The sequence below is a fragment of the Zingiber officinale genome, chromosome 8A (assembly GCF_018446385.1).
Source record: "Zingiber officinale cultivar Zhangliang chromosome 8A, Zo_v1.1, whole genome shotgun sequence".
Lineage (NCBI taxonomy): Eukaryota > Viridiplantae > Streptophyta > Magnoliopsida > Zingiberales > Zingiberaceae > Zingiber > Zingiber officinale.
Genome location: NC_056000.1, coordinates 133165733 through 133180444, shown reverse-complemented (window position 1 = coordinate 133180444; position 14712 = coordinate 133165733). Strand labels below are relative to the sequence as shown.

Below are 14712 nucleotides of genomic sequence, written 5' to 3'. Positions count from 1 at the left end.
AACGCCGCCGCCTATTTTGGGTGATTCTCTATGGATTTTATTATTTATTTATTTATATTTTTACGTATTTTTTTAATTGTTTGGGTCTGCGCACTCAAATACCATGAAACAGGAGACCCACAACGCCCCACTTTACTGAAAGGAGAGCGCGTAGAAGTGTGCGTCGTCTTGGGCCTCTCGGCTCGGCTCTGCTCTGCTCGCTCTGTGTTGGGGACCGACGGACTGCTCGCAGTCGCCGAGAGAGAGATAGAGAAAGGCGATTGCGTGGTTTCTGCCAATAGGGCGCCTAGACGACGGAGAGAGGAATAGGTGGGGCTTGAGATTTGAGTGGCGCAGGGAAAGAGATAGAGATGGGTTCTGGAGCCTTGCTGAGTTTCGTCGCCAGGAATTTTGATGTTCTCGCTGCGTATGTATCGCCTCTTCGCAAAATCTTACTGCGACCATTCTATTTTCTTGTATTTGATGAGTTTCTTGGAGAAAGTTCTGATTTTTCGGTGGGATCAGTTCGATTTAACCTCTATCTCATTTAGGGATTATAGGAGAAGATTTGCAGTTGCTTCGGATTGATCCGAGACAAGGAAAATCCAACACGATAACAATAAGCCATTGTTTTTTTTTTCTTTCTAATTTATAGAAAAAAAACATTTTGTTCTCTCTCTCTTTTTAATCTACGGATTTGGCTTCTGAGTTCTTTTTTTCTCTGTGTTCATGGTTTACAGCAGATTTGCTGTTCTGGGATTTTTGGGAGTTGTTCTGGTCATTTCTTCGTTTAAAAGGCATTTTTTGTTTTTTTTTTTTATCGAAGTTCAAGTTTAACAAAATAGTTTTGTTGTAAAGGGCAGGCGAGATGCTGACCAAACTCTTTAAGTTTGCTTTTCATATTATAAAAGATCTAAGAATGTTATCTCTTCTGTCAGTGGATTCTTGCAAGATGAAACCAACATTCATATTGAAATTGCTTGAAAGATAGCTGCCTTCCTAATCTGCGGAACAATGATTTTTTTTCTTTCTTAACCTGTTCTTTCCATTAGCTTTTATATTCAAAATAACTGCCAATGGGACATCATGATTCTCTTTGAAGCTTTCATATTTAAGAAATCTCCTAACAATCTTTTATAGCTGATCTCTTAATTTCCACAGATGATTCTCTTAACATTCATCATGATTCTGTTGTATCTAAAGAAGAATGTTCTTGATATGTGATGTGATAATAATTAGATATGCCACTGTATATTTCATTTGTCTTGGCAAGTAACTGTAAGAATATTAGACATCCTCGACAGCTTTATACTGTTTTTTCTTAACAATTAATCTTGTAAACTACATATTGGTGGGTATCATGTGGAAAAATTTCTTTCTGACACATTTTATATTTATGCAGGCCTTTCGTGACTCTTGTCTATCCTTTGTAAGTACCATTACGAACTGATAAATTCAAGATGATATAACTTCTTATATTGAAACAATACCAATTTTGCAGATTTATTCCTAATCAGCATGCCTCTTTTGGTCTTGTCAGGTATGCTTCTGTGAGGGCAATAGAATCTGCATCTCCAGTAGACGATCAACAGTGGCTCACTTATTGGGTGTTATATTCTCTACTTACATTGTTTGAGCTGACATTTTCACAAGTCATTGGATGGTAATTACTTTCTTATGCATTCATTTCTTGTTCCTTTGTTGTTGGATCAGTTATGCTAAGATTTTCATAACTTGAATTTTGTAATCTGAGTATGATTATGGAACTCAGAAGCTGACAAAGGATAAGCAGTGCTCCAAACCATATTCTTGAGCTTGGGTAGTTTAGAGATCGATTGAGTCTTAAAATTCCTCCATGTTGCACAGGGGGCTAATTTGACATGGTGAAGATAAATGTTTATGTCTTTTGACATACATGATGTTAGATATTAAAACAAAACTGAACAAGAGAAGCTACTTTAAGTTACAAGGATAATTCTTTAGCTGGCCAGATGTTTTGCTCTGGATGCTACATCTTTGCGGCTATTGGATCTTACCTGATCATTGGCTGTGCCACAGGTTTCCTTGATGATGAAGACCTTAGTCCTACATTAGTAGGGAATGGGTGTTCCAAGATATCCTCTATTTGAGAAAGCGAAAACCATATAAGTGAGAATTAAACCAAAATGGAAGTACCTTGACAGATTCATGATAGAGTTGATGTGCAAAAACTATCCTCCCGGATTACTAATGTGTACATAAATTGACAAATACTTAGTAACCATGTCTCTTGTTTGATGCTGAATGCAATTTTGTAATGTATAACCGACAGAACCTTTTCCCCTATGGATGGTGGCTTTTAAACTGAAAGCCTTTATTATCAGTCGATATCTGATTGCTAATAGATATCTTCCCTTTGTATAGTTTAACCATTACTGTGTCTTGTTATGTTTAATAAACACTAGTCTCTACTCTCTAGGATTTCCTAGTTATCCTTTTGTGGACTAATGTCAACTATAATAGTGAACCCTTCCCTATTGCAGGATCCCGTTTTGGTCTTATGCAAAGTTGATATTCAACTGCTGGCTGGTTTTGCCATACTTCAATGGTGCTGCATTTATTTATGACAATTATGTGAGACCAGTGGTCTTGAATCAACAGGGAGTATTGTGGTCTGCCCCTTCAGGAAGCAGCAGCTTCAGTAAGCCAGATAATCTACTATTAGCTGCAGAGAAATTTATCGAAGAAAATGGAACAAAAGCATTCGAGGAAATTATTAGCAAGGTATATACACGTTCTCTATATTCTCAGCCAAAGTAAAAGTTGAAGGTATGACCTTAGTTGGTTGTGGACTTCATTTGTGAACTTCATTCTATTCCGCGGTAGTGTTGATGTCTTAGGGCGATGGTAGCAATTGTATGCTCGACAATTAGTCTAATGCTATTTGGGAGATAGGTGTAATGTAAGAATTGACGACACTAGTACTAGTAGGAGAGCCGCTCATAAGAATCAGTAACCCAAGCTCCTATTGTTATACTAAGGTTTTCCCGACGTCATAATTTCATAGTGAATTCACCATACTCACAACCACTACCATGATACTTAACACCAACGGACCCAAGAATGTATCATTAACACAACCTCACCTCACACATATCACTCTATCTATCTTAAGGAGCAAGGGCTCCATCAACAATCGTGATGGCAGCTATAGTTGCTTGATGATTTTTTTTTTTTTTGTGAATTTTTCGTATTGTGATATATGTTCTCAGATATCTTTCAATCATCAAAATCTTCTCTGGTCCATAAAATTTATTGGAATTGTTTCAGCAGTTCTTAACTCATCAGCAGATTACTAGCTGAAAATTCTGCTAGTTCAAAGAATTTGAGTTTCCTCTACTTTTCTGTGAAATCAGAGATTATATGCTGATTGAGAAATGTTCAATTCTTTTACTGTCTTCACCGTAAGCATAGCCTAAGGCTGTTACATCTCTGGCAGACTCAATATTAAACTTCTAAACTTTCATCAATAACTTCTGTTGGTGTGACCAAACAAGTGTTGATCAACTTATCTTTGTTTTTGTTTTGGAAGGCTGGAGGTGTGTCAAAGTCTAAGAAGAGCAAAAAACGTGTAACATTTTACAATGAGGGGAATGCCAGAAAGGAGTCGAAGTTACAGGAAAGTTGACAAGGTGGATCCTGAAAGGAGTCAAAGCGTTGAAGGTTCAGTGGTCATGTCAGCAAGCTCCTGAAGAAATAGAAGATTTGTCTTTTGGACGATGATGCTACTAAGTATTGGAATCAAAATATCAATTATACATATTTGGAAGAATCTTGAACAGATTCATGTCATCTCCTCGTTGATCTAGAGCTAGTTTAGTCTGATGTATACTTTCGTTTTTCTTTCCATCTGCCATATAGATGTTTGTTTTCATTCTTCTAGGGGAGAACGAGATCAGCATGTTTCATAGGAACAGAATTAACTTGAGTCAGACACTTAGTTTGCTTCAGTTTGTAGTGAGTCTGTGCAGTGTTTCAGAATTCAGATCATACGCAATGCTTGAGAAAAACCAAAGTTGAGTATATTTAATGTTCAAATATAGCATCTGAGAGATATAGTTACTTGCTTCATTCCTTTCTTCTGCTTTTCCAATATGAAATTTGTTAAGTGTCTTAAGACCCTAATGAATGCTACAAGTGAAATGATGGAGAAACCCTTGCGATGACAGTGTAGCATCACGACATTGGAGAAGATGATCAGATGAAGCTCAGCAGAAGGATGTCCTGTGCAAAGTTAGTACATGCGATAATACTCCAAGATTACATTAGAAAATCTATTAGTATTTAAGTATATTTAAAAACCTTTTAGTTCTAGAATACGGAATTAAAATCTCTTAATTTTCCCACGTACGCTTCCACCCTGCTGCTGAATGCAAGGTTGCAAGAAAAACAAATGTCCTTGTGCCCTTGCAACTAATTTGAGCACTCGTCTACAGAAAGTTCCTGCTGCGCTGCAGCACTTTCACTTCAGATTTTGTACTCTGTTAGTTCAGATGATCCTCTCATCTCAAAAACAACAATGTTTGTAGGCGATCAGATCACAGGTACAAGGATTTTATTTCTAAGGTCGATGTATGACACAGATAACTTTTTCAGAAATATCAACCAAGATCCTATAAGAAAAGAATTGTATATTTCAGTATGGCAAGAGTGTTTAAAAGTTTGGTGCAGACAAGTTGTACAAGAAAACACCAAATGAGACCAGAAGGTTTATCAAAAGAAGGATATGGAATGCCAAAATGAACTCAATCTGATACATGAAGAGGAATCAGAGAAAAGTAAATTCGCTAATGCTACAGAGATAAGAGTTATATAATTGCAGATCACAAGATGAAGAGCAATGCGTTAAGGCATCTTCATTTCGATCAAAGGTCCAAGTAAAGTGGCAACACGATCCTGAGTACATCGCAATCGCCATGCAGAAAAGTATTTGACAAAAGAATATTGACAAGATTTATATCTTAACGAGATAAGGAAAAAAAGATCTGAAAGTGACTATTTATATCTAGACCAAAAAAAAAATCTAGTCATTAATGAATAAGATTCTGGCTTCCAATCGGTTGAGTAAGCATATGGAAATCGTTGTCTGAATACAACAATTATTTTATAACACAAAGAAGAGAAAATTCTTTATATGTTTGTTCCGATATTGGACAAAATAGTGACAGGAGATACACTTTATAAAAACAAGTTCAATTTGCTAATCTAAAGTTGTCCTGCAGTTGCCATATCTTAAAATCAAATTATCTGAAAAGGAAACTGCATCTTATATTATTGATCCAACATTGTCCAGGAAGGTCTTAGAACTACTAAATAGAGCTCCTAAATACAATAAAGGAAAGAGGTGAAAAATAATGCAAAATGACAAAGATCAAAACTTACATAATTGTCGGACCATCAATTCAATTGAAGTTTGAATTTTAAGGGAAGACAAGTACTATCTATCCATTGTTGAATTAAGCATTCTATTCACCTCTTAAAAGCTAGTACTGGTACAAATCTTTCTCATATGAAAGTAAAATCACCTTGTTGTAGATAATACAATCAGGAGTTCATGATGGCACAGTTATAAACAAACTTTCCTGAATGATTGGTAGCAATAGTGTTCCATTGAGGTGGACCCCCAGTCGGAATCCAAGAATTTAGCTCAACTGCTCCTGGGTGAGTTCCTTGCTGCCCAACAATAACAATGAGCCGATCGCCACATGCTCTGAATGCAAGGCCCCAACCATTCATTGAAACAAACCTTTCCGGGAACTTTCCCAATGTTGACCATGTATCTATCTCCATGTTGTACTTCATTACCTCCTTATTGGCATAATGAACAGCATAAAGCTCATCGTTCACCACAGCTACGAGTGGGGGCGCACCATTTGCACCATTAAGACCAACAGACATGTTAGGAATTAAGCGCCAAGAATGATGCTTCAAATCATATTCTTCTCCACATGTCAAGACTTTGTTATTGTTGGTTATTCCACCAATGACATAAAACTTTCCATTCATGAATACACCTGAACACATCTTCCTCGCTTTATTCATTGCAGGCAAGGTTTCCCATGTCTGAGTCTCAGAGTCATAGAGCTCTGCAGAGCACAAAACTGAATTGCCATTGGTACCACCGGCTACAATAGCTTTCCCTCCAAGACTAGCAGATCCAAACAAACACCTAGCTGAATTCATTAGGACTCCGGGAGACCATGAGTTGGTCAAAATGCTATACTTGAGCACAGTGTAGGAGTTCCACTCCTTACCAAACACAAGTAGCTCAGTGCCCACAGCAAGCGACTCTTTATCCGAGAATCTAAAGGTGTCTGTAGGGCTTGAAGGCATTTTAGGCACACTTAACCAATTTCCTTTATCGGGATCATATGCTTCCCATTCCAGGGCATTGCATGAGAAAAAAATCCAGTTGTTTCCCTGCTGTGGACGAAGCCTATAGACCTCCCCACTCTGAATAATTGATCGGAAAGCACAGTTGATGCGTGCGACTGTGCCATAATTAGATGGTGGAAGGTTCACCAAACAACTAATTACTAAATCCAAGGGGAGCTGATCAAAATAGTTTGTCGGATCCAGGTACTCAGTATCAAGATGCTGCTTTGCTTCTTTGGTATTACTGGTGGCATGATGCTGAAGCAACTTCTTCCTTTTCATTTGACACTCTTGCTCTTCTTCTCCCTGCAATTCCGCATCTACTACTCGTTTCTTGAATTCTTGCTCTGAGGTGCTTTCAGGCATCCTGGAGATCAATTCAGGCCGGTCTTGTGACAGATCTCTGAGTGCCCAAACAAGAATAAACCTATTTCCCAATTATGAGAAGCTTCGGATTCCTGTTTACCCAGAAAATTCATAAGCAAGAAAACTGAGATATGGAAAATTATCCACACTAAGGCTGGAAATTGGCGTTGTATTTATGCCTATATACTGAAATGGGATCTCGGAAATCCACGTTTAAACACTAACAACATGGATACTTGTGCAAAGAAAAGCTAATAAAAATCAGATCTTGCGTTTGTAATCGATCTGACAACCAGAGAAAAACACCGAATCATCAATCTGATACCGGGAAATGCAGCCTGCCTAGCTTATCAAGCATATGCCCTATAAAAAATCAGGAAAGAAAAAACAACGATCAAAACCAATAAGCAATACCTAAATCTATCCACCAAAAAGAGAAGCAATCCCTAAATCTAGCTCATAGTACAAAGATGCCAGCTAAAAGATACAGACTTTGATCGCTAACTAGCCTCTTCGCTGCGGAACTGCGCCCCTTAGTTCAAAAACATCACGAAATCCCACGTTCGACATCCCTGTACAAAGAAAAACCTAAGATTCATGCATCAAGGTGAGAAATTGCAGCAAGAGAAAGGGAGAAGAAGATCTAACAGACGGCCAGTAAAGATGGAAGCTTGAGATCGGCTCCGAGAGGAAGTGATGGAGAGGGGAGTAAAAGAGGAAAGGAGGTCGCTTTTCGAGTTGGAACTAAACTAATCTACCTCCTACGCCATTGCCAGCCACTCCACCACCGTCGCCTCTTTCTATCATCAGGAGATCAAGAACTAGATCGAACGGACGCGTCCTTCACCCCTGGATTAGTGCGCGTTTAATTTATTTACGACTTCAATCCATGTTTATCCAAAATCCTTTAAAATAATGAAATCGAATAGATTCTTTATCACGACAATTTTCTTGAAATATTTTCAATTCTAAACTTGATAAAAATTATTTCTATGTTTCATTAACATAAATTAATCCTTGTTTTTTTTTTTACTTCATTCATATTCAACTTTGTTAGTTAATTCATGATTCAAAATTCATGATTGTTAGTTAATTAATATCAACTTTGTTAGTTGTTAGTTATATATAATGGTCAATTTTATTTTCTTAAGATTTTTAGGGTAAGAGTGTTGTAATAGAATACATCTAAATATTCATGATTCAAAAAAATTTTGAATTTCTAGACTGTCCGTTATACGTATTTCTTGATTTATTCTGATGACTGATAGAAAAATTTTATAGGATTAAATTGATCATTTCAAGATTAATCAATATGATTAATTGAATTTATTATTATTTTATTTCTGTAAGACATGTTACATAAATTAATCATCTCGCTAAGATATTTCTTAGTTAATCATATTGAGGCTTCTTTTTTCTTCTCAGTGATTGATTACATGTGTAGTTACTTACACGGCTCTCTCACGTTGATATTAAAATTAATAGTATTAACTTTAAGCACGCGGGTTAGCATTAATTAATCCAGTGCAAAGATGTAGTTAGTCAAAAGCTAATGACTAAAGTGCTTTGAAGTAACTTCCATGTGTCACTTGATAATGATGGATAACTATACATCTCCAATGGAAAGGTTTTTAAAATGGTTTGTAAAAGAATATTTTAATCATTATGGATAGAATAGGATATCAAAAATGAATATAATTGGCCAATATGATCTAAAAAATATCGAGTACATATTGAGGTTTTTTAGATTTGGATCGAATTTGGATCGGAGGTTTTTGGGTTGAGTTGAGATTGACCTAAATTTAAGATTTAGTATATTTTTAGGATTAAATTAAATTTTATTTTAAAAATTAAAATATTTTTACGTATAACAATATTTTAATACAGTAATAATGAAGTATTAAAATAAGAGTAAAAAATTATAAGAAAAATAGTAAAAAAAATATTTTTAATCAGGTTATTCGAGTTGATAGATTTAAATTTGGATTTATGAGTTTTGGATTGTATTTGAATTTAAGTCAAATTAAAATTTTTTATAATTTTTTTTTCAACTCGACTTGACTCGGCTCATATAACTTAATACCCCTAATTATGGATGTTATATTTGAGATTTTAGTTTAACAATGGTAGTAAAATTTCAAATATTCTTTCATCTCAAAATATTAGTAATATAAGTGAGACCCATAATTAATGAATATATATATATATATAAAATTGATAATAGCCTAGAATAAGTTATAGATATGTTTTTATTGCATAAAGAATGATAATTTTTTATATTTTTGATATGATATTGAGATCACATATTAGGGATTAAAAAAAAGACCTTTTATGTATTCACACAAGACAATTTGGATATCAAAGCCACGGGAATTAAATTGGCCAAATAATGTGGTTATTAGATTATTAATAATCGTATGAAAATTTTCAAAATGTGTTTTTTTTTCAAATTACAAATGGAAAATTTTACATTTGATTTAGACTTTTTTTAAAACAATAAATATTAATTAATCTTATTTTTTTATTTCGTTGGTATTAAGAGGAGAAATTTTTTTGGAATATTTTATTATGTAAAATAGGGAAATCGGGAGTGTTACTTGTAAATGAATCGAATCAGCTCGCGAGCTTTTCAAACTGGTTCAATAAATATTTGATTCATATTTAAATTTATTGAATTCAAGCCGAATTCAAATAAGTTCGAACTTTTTTCAAGTCTAATTTAAGTTCAAATTATATTATTGGATAGTTTGTGAGCCGCTCACGAACTTTAATATTTTATTAATTTAAGTTAAATATATATTAAATAAATAAATTTTAAATCTTTTGAGTATTTATTTTCGAGTAATAATTCAAATAGTCCATGAGCATGTTTGAATCTTTCAAGCTGAACTCAAACCTGAGTCTTAGTTCGAACCGAACACGAATAAATTTTTTTAAATTTTTCGAGTTTCGAATCGAAGCTCGAACTCTAATATATTTATTTTAAGCTGAATTCAAACTTTAAATTTTTTTATATATTTAGTACGATTCGATTCGATTCGTTTACATCCACGCGGCAGCTCTGTCAAAAGGCGAAAGGCGGAAATGAAGATCTAATGCTACACTTCCTTCCTCTCCACTCCCTCTGCCTCCTCTCACTTCAACGGAGCCATCTTCGGGCCTCAGATTCGTCGGTGTTGCCTTCCAAGTTCTTCTCCCTCTCTTATTCGTGACGCCTGGTAATTTTCTTGTTTCATCCGGGGCATAGGGTTCACTTCAGTTTTTGAACTGTGGTCAACTCCGTTGACAGGACTTGTAAGGTCCAAGTGTCTTTTGATGCAATAGATACCTATCGAATCCATTGATTTGCACACAAATATTAAAAGAGCTCTCAATTTTGTTGATTCTGTAGAATGTCAGCAAATAAACAATCAAACTTGATTGTTTGGGGGAAAATGATACAAATTCTTACAAATCAATATTTTTTTATATCAACTTAAATAATTATTTATATAGACTATAAATGATAAGACATAGAAACATAAGATAAAAAAAATATAAACATACTAAAAATAATAAAAAAATATTCTAAACGTACTCAAAATATAAAAGATAAAAATTATCAAAAATACTCTAAATATTAAACTTGACAAAAATAATAAAAATTTAAAATTATTTTTTTTGAATTGCTCTTTTATCCATATCATTCTCCTCATAGTGGAAAAAATTACTCTCGAATGGTTGGTCATATCATCATCAGAAGCATTGTCAATGCGTTACGATCATCTTAGTGTGATGCACCAGAAAGCTATTAAATCTGCTAATTCACGTACTATTATTGGAAGCAATCTTATAAATCCTGTTGATTCACACACTAATATTAGCAAAAGTCGTTGTTCCTGAAAACGATGACTATTGACTCCACAAGATCAACCTCATTCTAATACCAACTGATGAACGGATAACTATCGAATCCGTTGATTCAATATGAATACCGGAAGTGGTCTTCTAAACTCTATTGATTCCGTATAATACCAAGAGATAAACAACCAAACTCAATATTTGAGGAGAAATGACATGGCCATAAATTCTTATTAATCAAAATTTCTTTATATCAACCTAAGTAATTGTTTATATAAATTTCAAACCCTAAGATACAAATAAAGGAAAAAAATTCAGAATAAAATGTAAAATTCTAAACATAATAAAAATAAAATTTTAAACGGGCATAAAATTTAAAATATAAAAGACAAAAATATCAAAAACACCTTAAATATAAAAAAAATTAAAATTATTTTTACGAATTACTTTTCTGTCTGTAGCACCTTTTCATTGAGATCTACACGAGATTCCAAACAAGTATTGCACAACTAGGTCTGAATCTTGTCCTTATGAATTCTCTAGTAGATTCTCTCGCTTCAAGTTGTGATAAGAATAACCTACAGTAATCTAGATATATCAAGTTATATAACTCTATCAGAATTCATGCTCATAGAATTTGGCAATTTTTGTTTAAGTTAGCACCAAATAGTTTAATCTTAGGATGACCGATTTAGTCCTATAAAAATTTTTTACTGATCATAAAGATAAATAAAAAAGTATTCATAGTGAATTAATCATCAGTTCAATATTCTTAAATCAACCGTAATTAAAAAAAATCATCTGTTAATTTATTAAAAAAAATTTAAAAGATTGAAACTATGAAACAATATATTTGGGTGAAGACAACCTACGACCTTGGCAACAACTTCTTAAGTCTTTATGAACTAAGCTAGTTGGCACACATGACAAAATTTGATACTTATGATCAGTGCCACTTCAACCGGTCAACCCATGAATTAGAAGGCAACCTGGTCGATTGGATCAACTGAGAAAACAATTGAACTTACTTTGGTACATGTGAACAGAAAATGGGCAACCAGCTGGACCACCAGTTCTATAAGTCAGTCTATTGTTTAAAAAAATATTTTATCAACTTGCCAAATTATTTTGTTTGATCATATTACGCAGACGATTAGTTATAAATTTTATTTATTTAACTTATCATTTTATTTAAACACAAATTTAATTTTTAAATTTGGGATATGCTAATTTGAACTTCGCCCATGACGAACTAGTTATGACCGGTCCGAAACTCAGATAAAGAAGGAGGGTACATTAGGTTGCCAACCAACGTTAAAACTCTGATAAATGTTCAATTAATGAATCTATTAAACTATTGTGTTAATGATATGTTGTTCCCTGAAAAGAACACATTGCAATGTCCGATTATAACGTCTCAATAAGGATTACTATATCTCCAGAACTCGGGTGCAGTGCTAAATATATAAGCTAAGAGTTTGTATTGCAGGATTCGATTGTAATGTATCAGCAAGGACGGCTACATCTCCATGAAAACTTGAGTATAATGTTAAATAGGCAATAGTTCTCAAACCATAGGTTGGATAAGAACAAATATGATAGAAAAACTAATAATCTAAGATTTGAAACATGGAACGTAGAAACCTTCACTGATAAATTAACGGAGATAGTAGATACGGTAATTAGGAGAGTAATTAATATTTTGTGTATACAAGAGATAAAATAGATAGGCAAGAAGACAAATATGATAGAGAACTCGGATTTTAAGTTATGGTACACAAAAAATAATTAAGCAATAAATGGAGTAGGTATTGTTGTAGATAGTTTGTTAAAAGATGAAATTGTAGAAGTAGTTAGAAAAGGAGATGTTCTTAAGATAATAGTGGTGACAGAAATTATAAACATAATTAATGTATATATACCGCAAGTGTGATTAGATGAAACTACCAAATTAAAGTTTTGGGACGACTTATATGAAGTATTACAAAATATTCTGCCAAATTAAATGATTTTAATATGAGGTGATCTAAATGGGCATATCAGAGTAAAAAATGAGGAATATAAGAGGATATATGTGGGTTATGAGTTTGAAACAAGAAATAAATAAGGGAAAACTATATTAAATTTTATGATAGCATACGATCTTATATTAGAGAAGAATACTTAGTCATATTTAAATGTGAGAATAATAAATCATAAATTGACTTTCTTATAGTTAGAAAAAAATGATAGAAAGATTTGTAAAGATTGCAAGGTCATCACCGGAGAAAGCTTAACTACCCAACATATGTTAGTAGTGTTGGATATATATCTCATGCATAATATCAATAGAAAGAAAATATATATGCCTCCTAAATTAAGTGGTGGAAGTTAAAGGATTGGAAACAAAATATAGTTAATGAGAAGGTAAGAGTACAAGTATTAGGTAAAATATATGGTGACTTCAATACGACATGGAATAGGATGATATATATCAAAGTTGAAAATAGTAGCTAAGAATGTATTCGGTGAGTCAAAGAGATATGCACCACTAAATAAAGAATCTTGGTGGTGGAATGAGAAAGTATATAAGAAGGTGAAGGAAAAATAAATAGCTTATAAAAAATTATATATTTGTAAGAAGGAGGAAAATTTTAAAAAATATATAATAGACAAGAAAGAAGTGAATGAAGCAAAAAAAAAACTTTTGAAGATCCTTGCGCATTATGAGCTTTAATGGTTTGGTCGACCAATCACCTTGTTCAGTCGACCGAACAGTGAATTTTCCCTGTTTACCGAGATTCGCACTTAATACATCATTAATGAAGTGATCGTTCGGTCAACCGATCCCTCGGTTTGGTCGACCGATCAGCCTGGTTTCCTTCTTTACTTCGACTTGATCTAATTTGCGCTCAGTACCCTATCATCAAGGTTCGGTTGATCGATCAGGTTTCTGACCGAATTCTGCTTTGGTATGATCTATGATCTGAGTCAACCTGATTCGATCGATCAATCCCTAGATTCGGTCAATTGATAAGGTCGGTTCCTGCAAAAAATTGGATACAAAAGAAGGGGAAAGAGATAGTTATAGAATAGTTAAAGTGAGAGAAAAAAAGACAAGAGATATTATCCAAATAAAATGTATTAAAGATAATGTAATAGAGTACTAGTAAATGATGGAGAAATAAAAGAGTGGTAGAAGAGGTATTTTCATAAACTTTTTAATCACAATAAAAAAGTTGTTGGACCAAATGGTATTCCGATGGAGGTATGGAAATGCCTAAGAAAACAAGATATTGAACGACTTATAAAATTTTTTAATATGATATTTGATACGGTGCATGATCGTAGGGTCCGGAAGATGACGTGGTCGGAAGTCAAGCCCATGGGATGGTCAAAGGTCAAGCTCACGCGGCGGTCAAAAGTCAAGCCCACGTGGCGGTCAGAAGTCAGGTCTACGTGGTGGTCAAAAGTTTGGCCTACAGGGAGGTCAAAAGACCAGACTACGTGGAGTTCAAAAGGCCTGGTCACAAGATGGTTTAAGTCAGGCACATGTTACGTGCCGGGGTTGGGCCTGCATAGCTAGTAGGAACCCGGAGGCCAGGATCCCAGGCTGGGATTTATAGCCCTGCGGGACAGGATAAAGGGATCAAAGCGTACAGGTCGGGATATGCAAACCAAGGATTACAGGCCAGGATCCCAGGTCGGAATTTATAGCCTTGTTGCGCAGGACACATGGAAAAAAGCGTACAGGTCGGGATGTGTCAGCCAAGGATACAGGTTAGTACTTATAACCTTGCGGCGCAGGACACATGGATAAAAGCATACAGGTCGGGATGTGCCAGCCAAGGATACAGGTCAGGACTTATAGCCTTATGGCGCAGGACACATGGACAAAAGCGTACAGGTTGGGATGTGCCAGCCAAGGATACAGGTCAGGACTTATAGCCTTACGACACAGGACACATGGACAAAAGCGTACAAGTCGGGATGGGCCAACCAAGGATACAGGAATCGCAGGTCGGGTTGGGAAATACAGACCAAGGAGTACAGATCGGGATAGACGGAATCAGACTAAGGCGTACAGGTTGGGACAAACAAAATCGGACTAAGGAGTACAGGTAAGGATAGACG

At 34.7% G+C, this 14712-nt stretch overlaps 2 protein-coding genes across 10 annotated transcripts; one reads left to right on the top strand and one right to left on the bottom strand.

Moving 5' to 3' along the window:
- Positions 1–114: 114 nt before the first annotated feature.
- Positions 115–4056, top strand: LOC122010303 (HVA22-like protein a). Its single transcript, XM_042566792.1, has 5 exons — positions 115–406; positions 1382–1408; positions 1520–1642; positions 2502–2742; positions 3551–4056. The coding sequence occupies exons 1-5, from the start codon at positions 351–353 to the stop codon at positions 3644–3646; spliced, it is 543 nt and encodes a 180-aa protein (XP_042422726.1). The 5' UTR covers positions 115–350; the 3' UTR covers positions 3647–4056.
- Positions 4057–5345: 1289 nt separating this feature from the next.
- Positions 5346–7640, bottom strand: LOC122010301 (F-box/kelch-repeat protein SKIP11-like). Of its 9 annotated transcripts, none has more exons than XM_042566787.1 (4): positions 7408–7607; positions 7252–7331; positions 7085–7122; positions 5346–6851 (listed from the first exon to the last, which is right to left on the bottom strand). In XM_042566787.1, the coding sequence occupies exon 4, from the start codon at positions 6757–6759 to the stop codon at positions 5563–5565; it is 1197 nt and encodes a 398-aa protein (XP_042422721.1). In that variant the 5' UTR covers positions 6760–6851; positions 7085–7122; positions 7252–7331; positions 7408–7607; the 3' UTR covers positions 5346–5562. The 9 variants fall into 9 exon arrangements, with proteins under 9 accessions (XP_042422721.1, XP_042422723.1, XP_042422718.1 ...); XM_042566789.1 differs by having other exon boundaries at positions 7412–7607; XM_042566784.1 differs by having other exon boundaries at positions 5346–7122; positions 7518–7640.
- Between the last annotated feature and the right edge of the window lie 7072 nt (positions 7641–14712).

Excerpts from the sequence above, each read along its gene's own strand:
- LOC122010301 (XM_042566784.1), bottom strand. The coding sequence starts at position 6,759 with ATGCCTGAAAGCACCTCAGAGCAAGAATTCAAGAAACGAGTAGTAGAT.
- LOC122010303 (XM_042566792.1), top strand. The coding sequence starts at position 351 with ATGGGTTCTGGAGCCTTGCTGAGTTTCGTCGCCAGGAATTTTGATGTT. Across the intron at positions 407-1,381 it reads AATTTTGATGTTCTCGCTGC|GCCTTTCGTGACTCTTGTCT; the intron begins GTATGTATCGCC and ends ATATTTATGCAG. Across the intron at positions 1,643-2,501 it reads TTTTCACAAGTCATTGGATG|GATCCCGTTTTGGTCTTATG; the intron begins GTAATTACTTTC and ends TCCCTATTGCAG.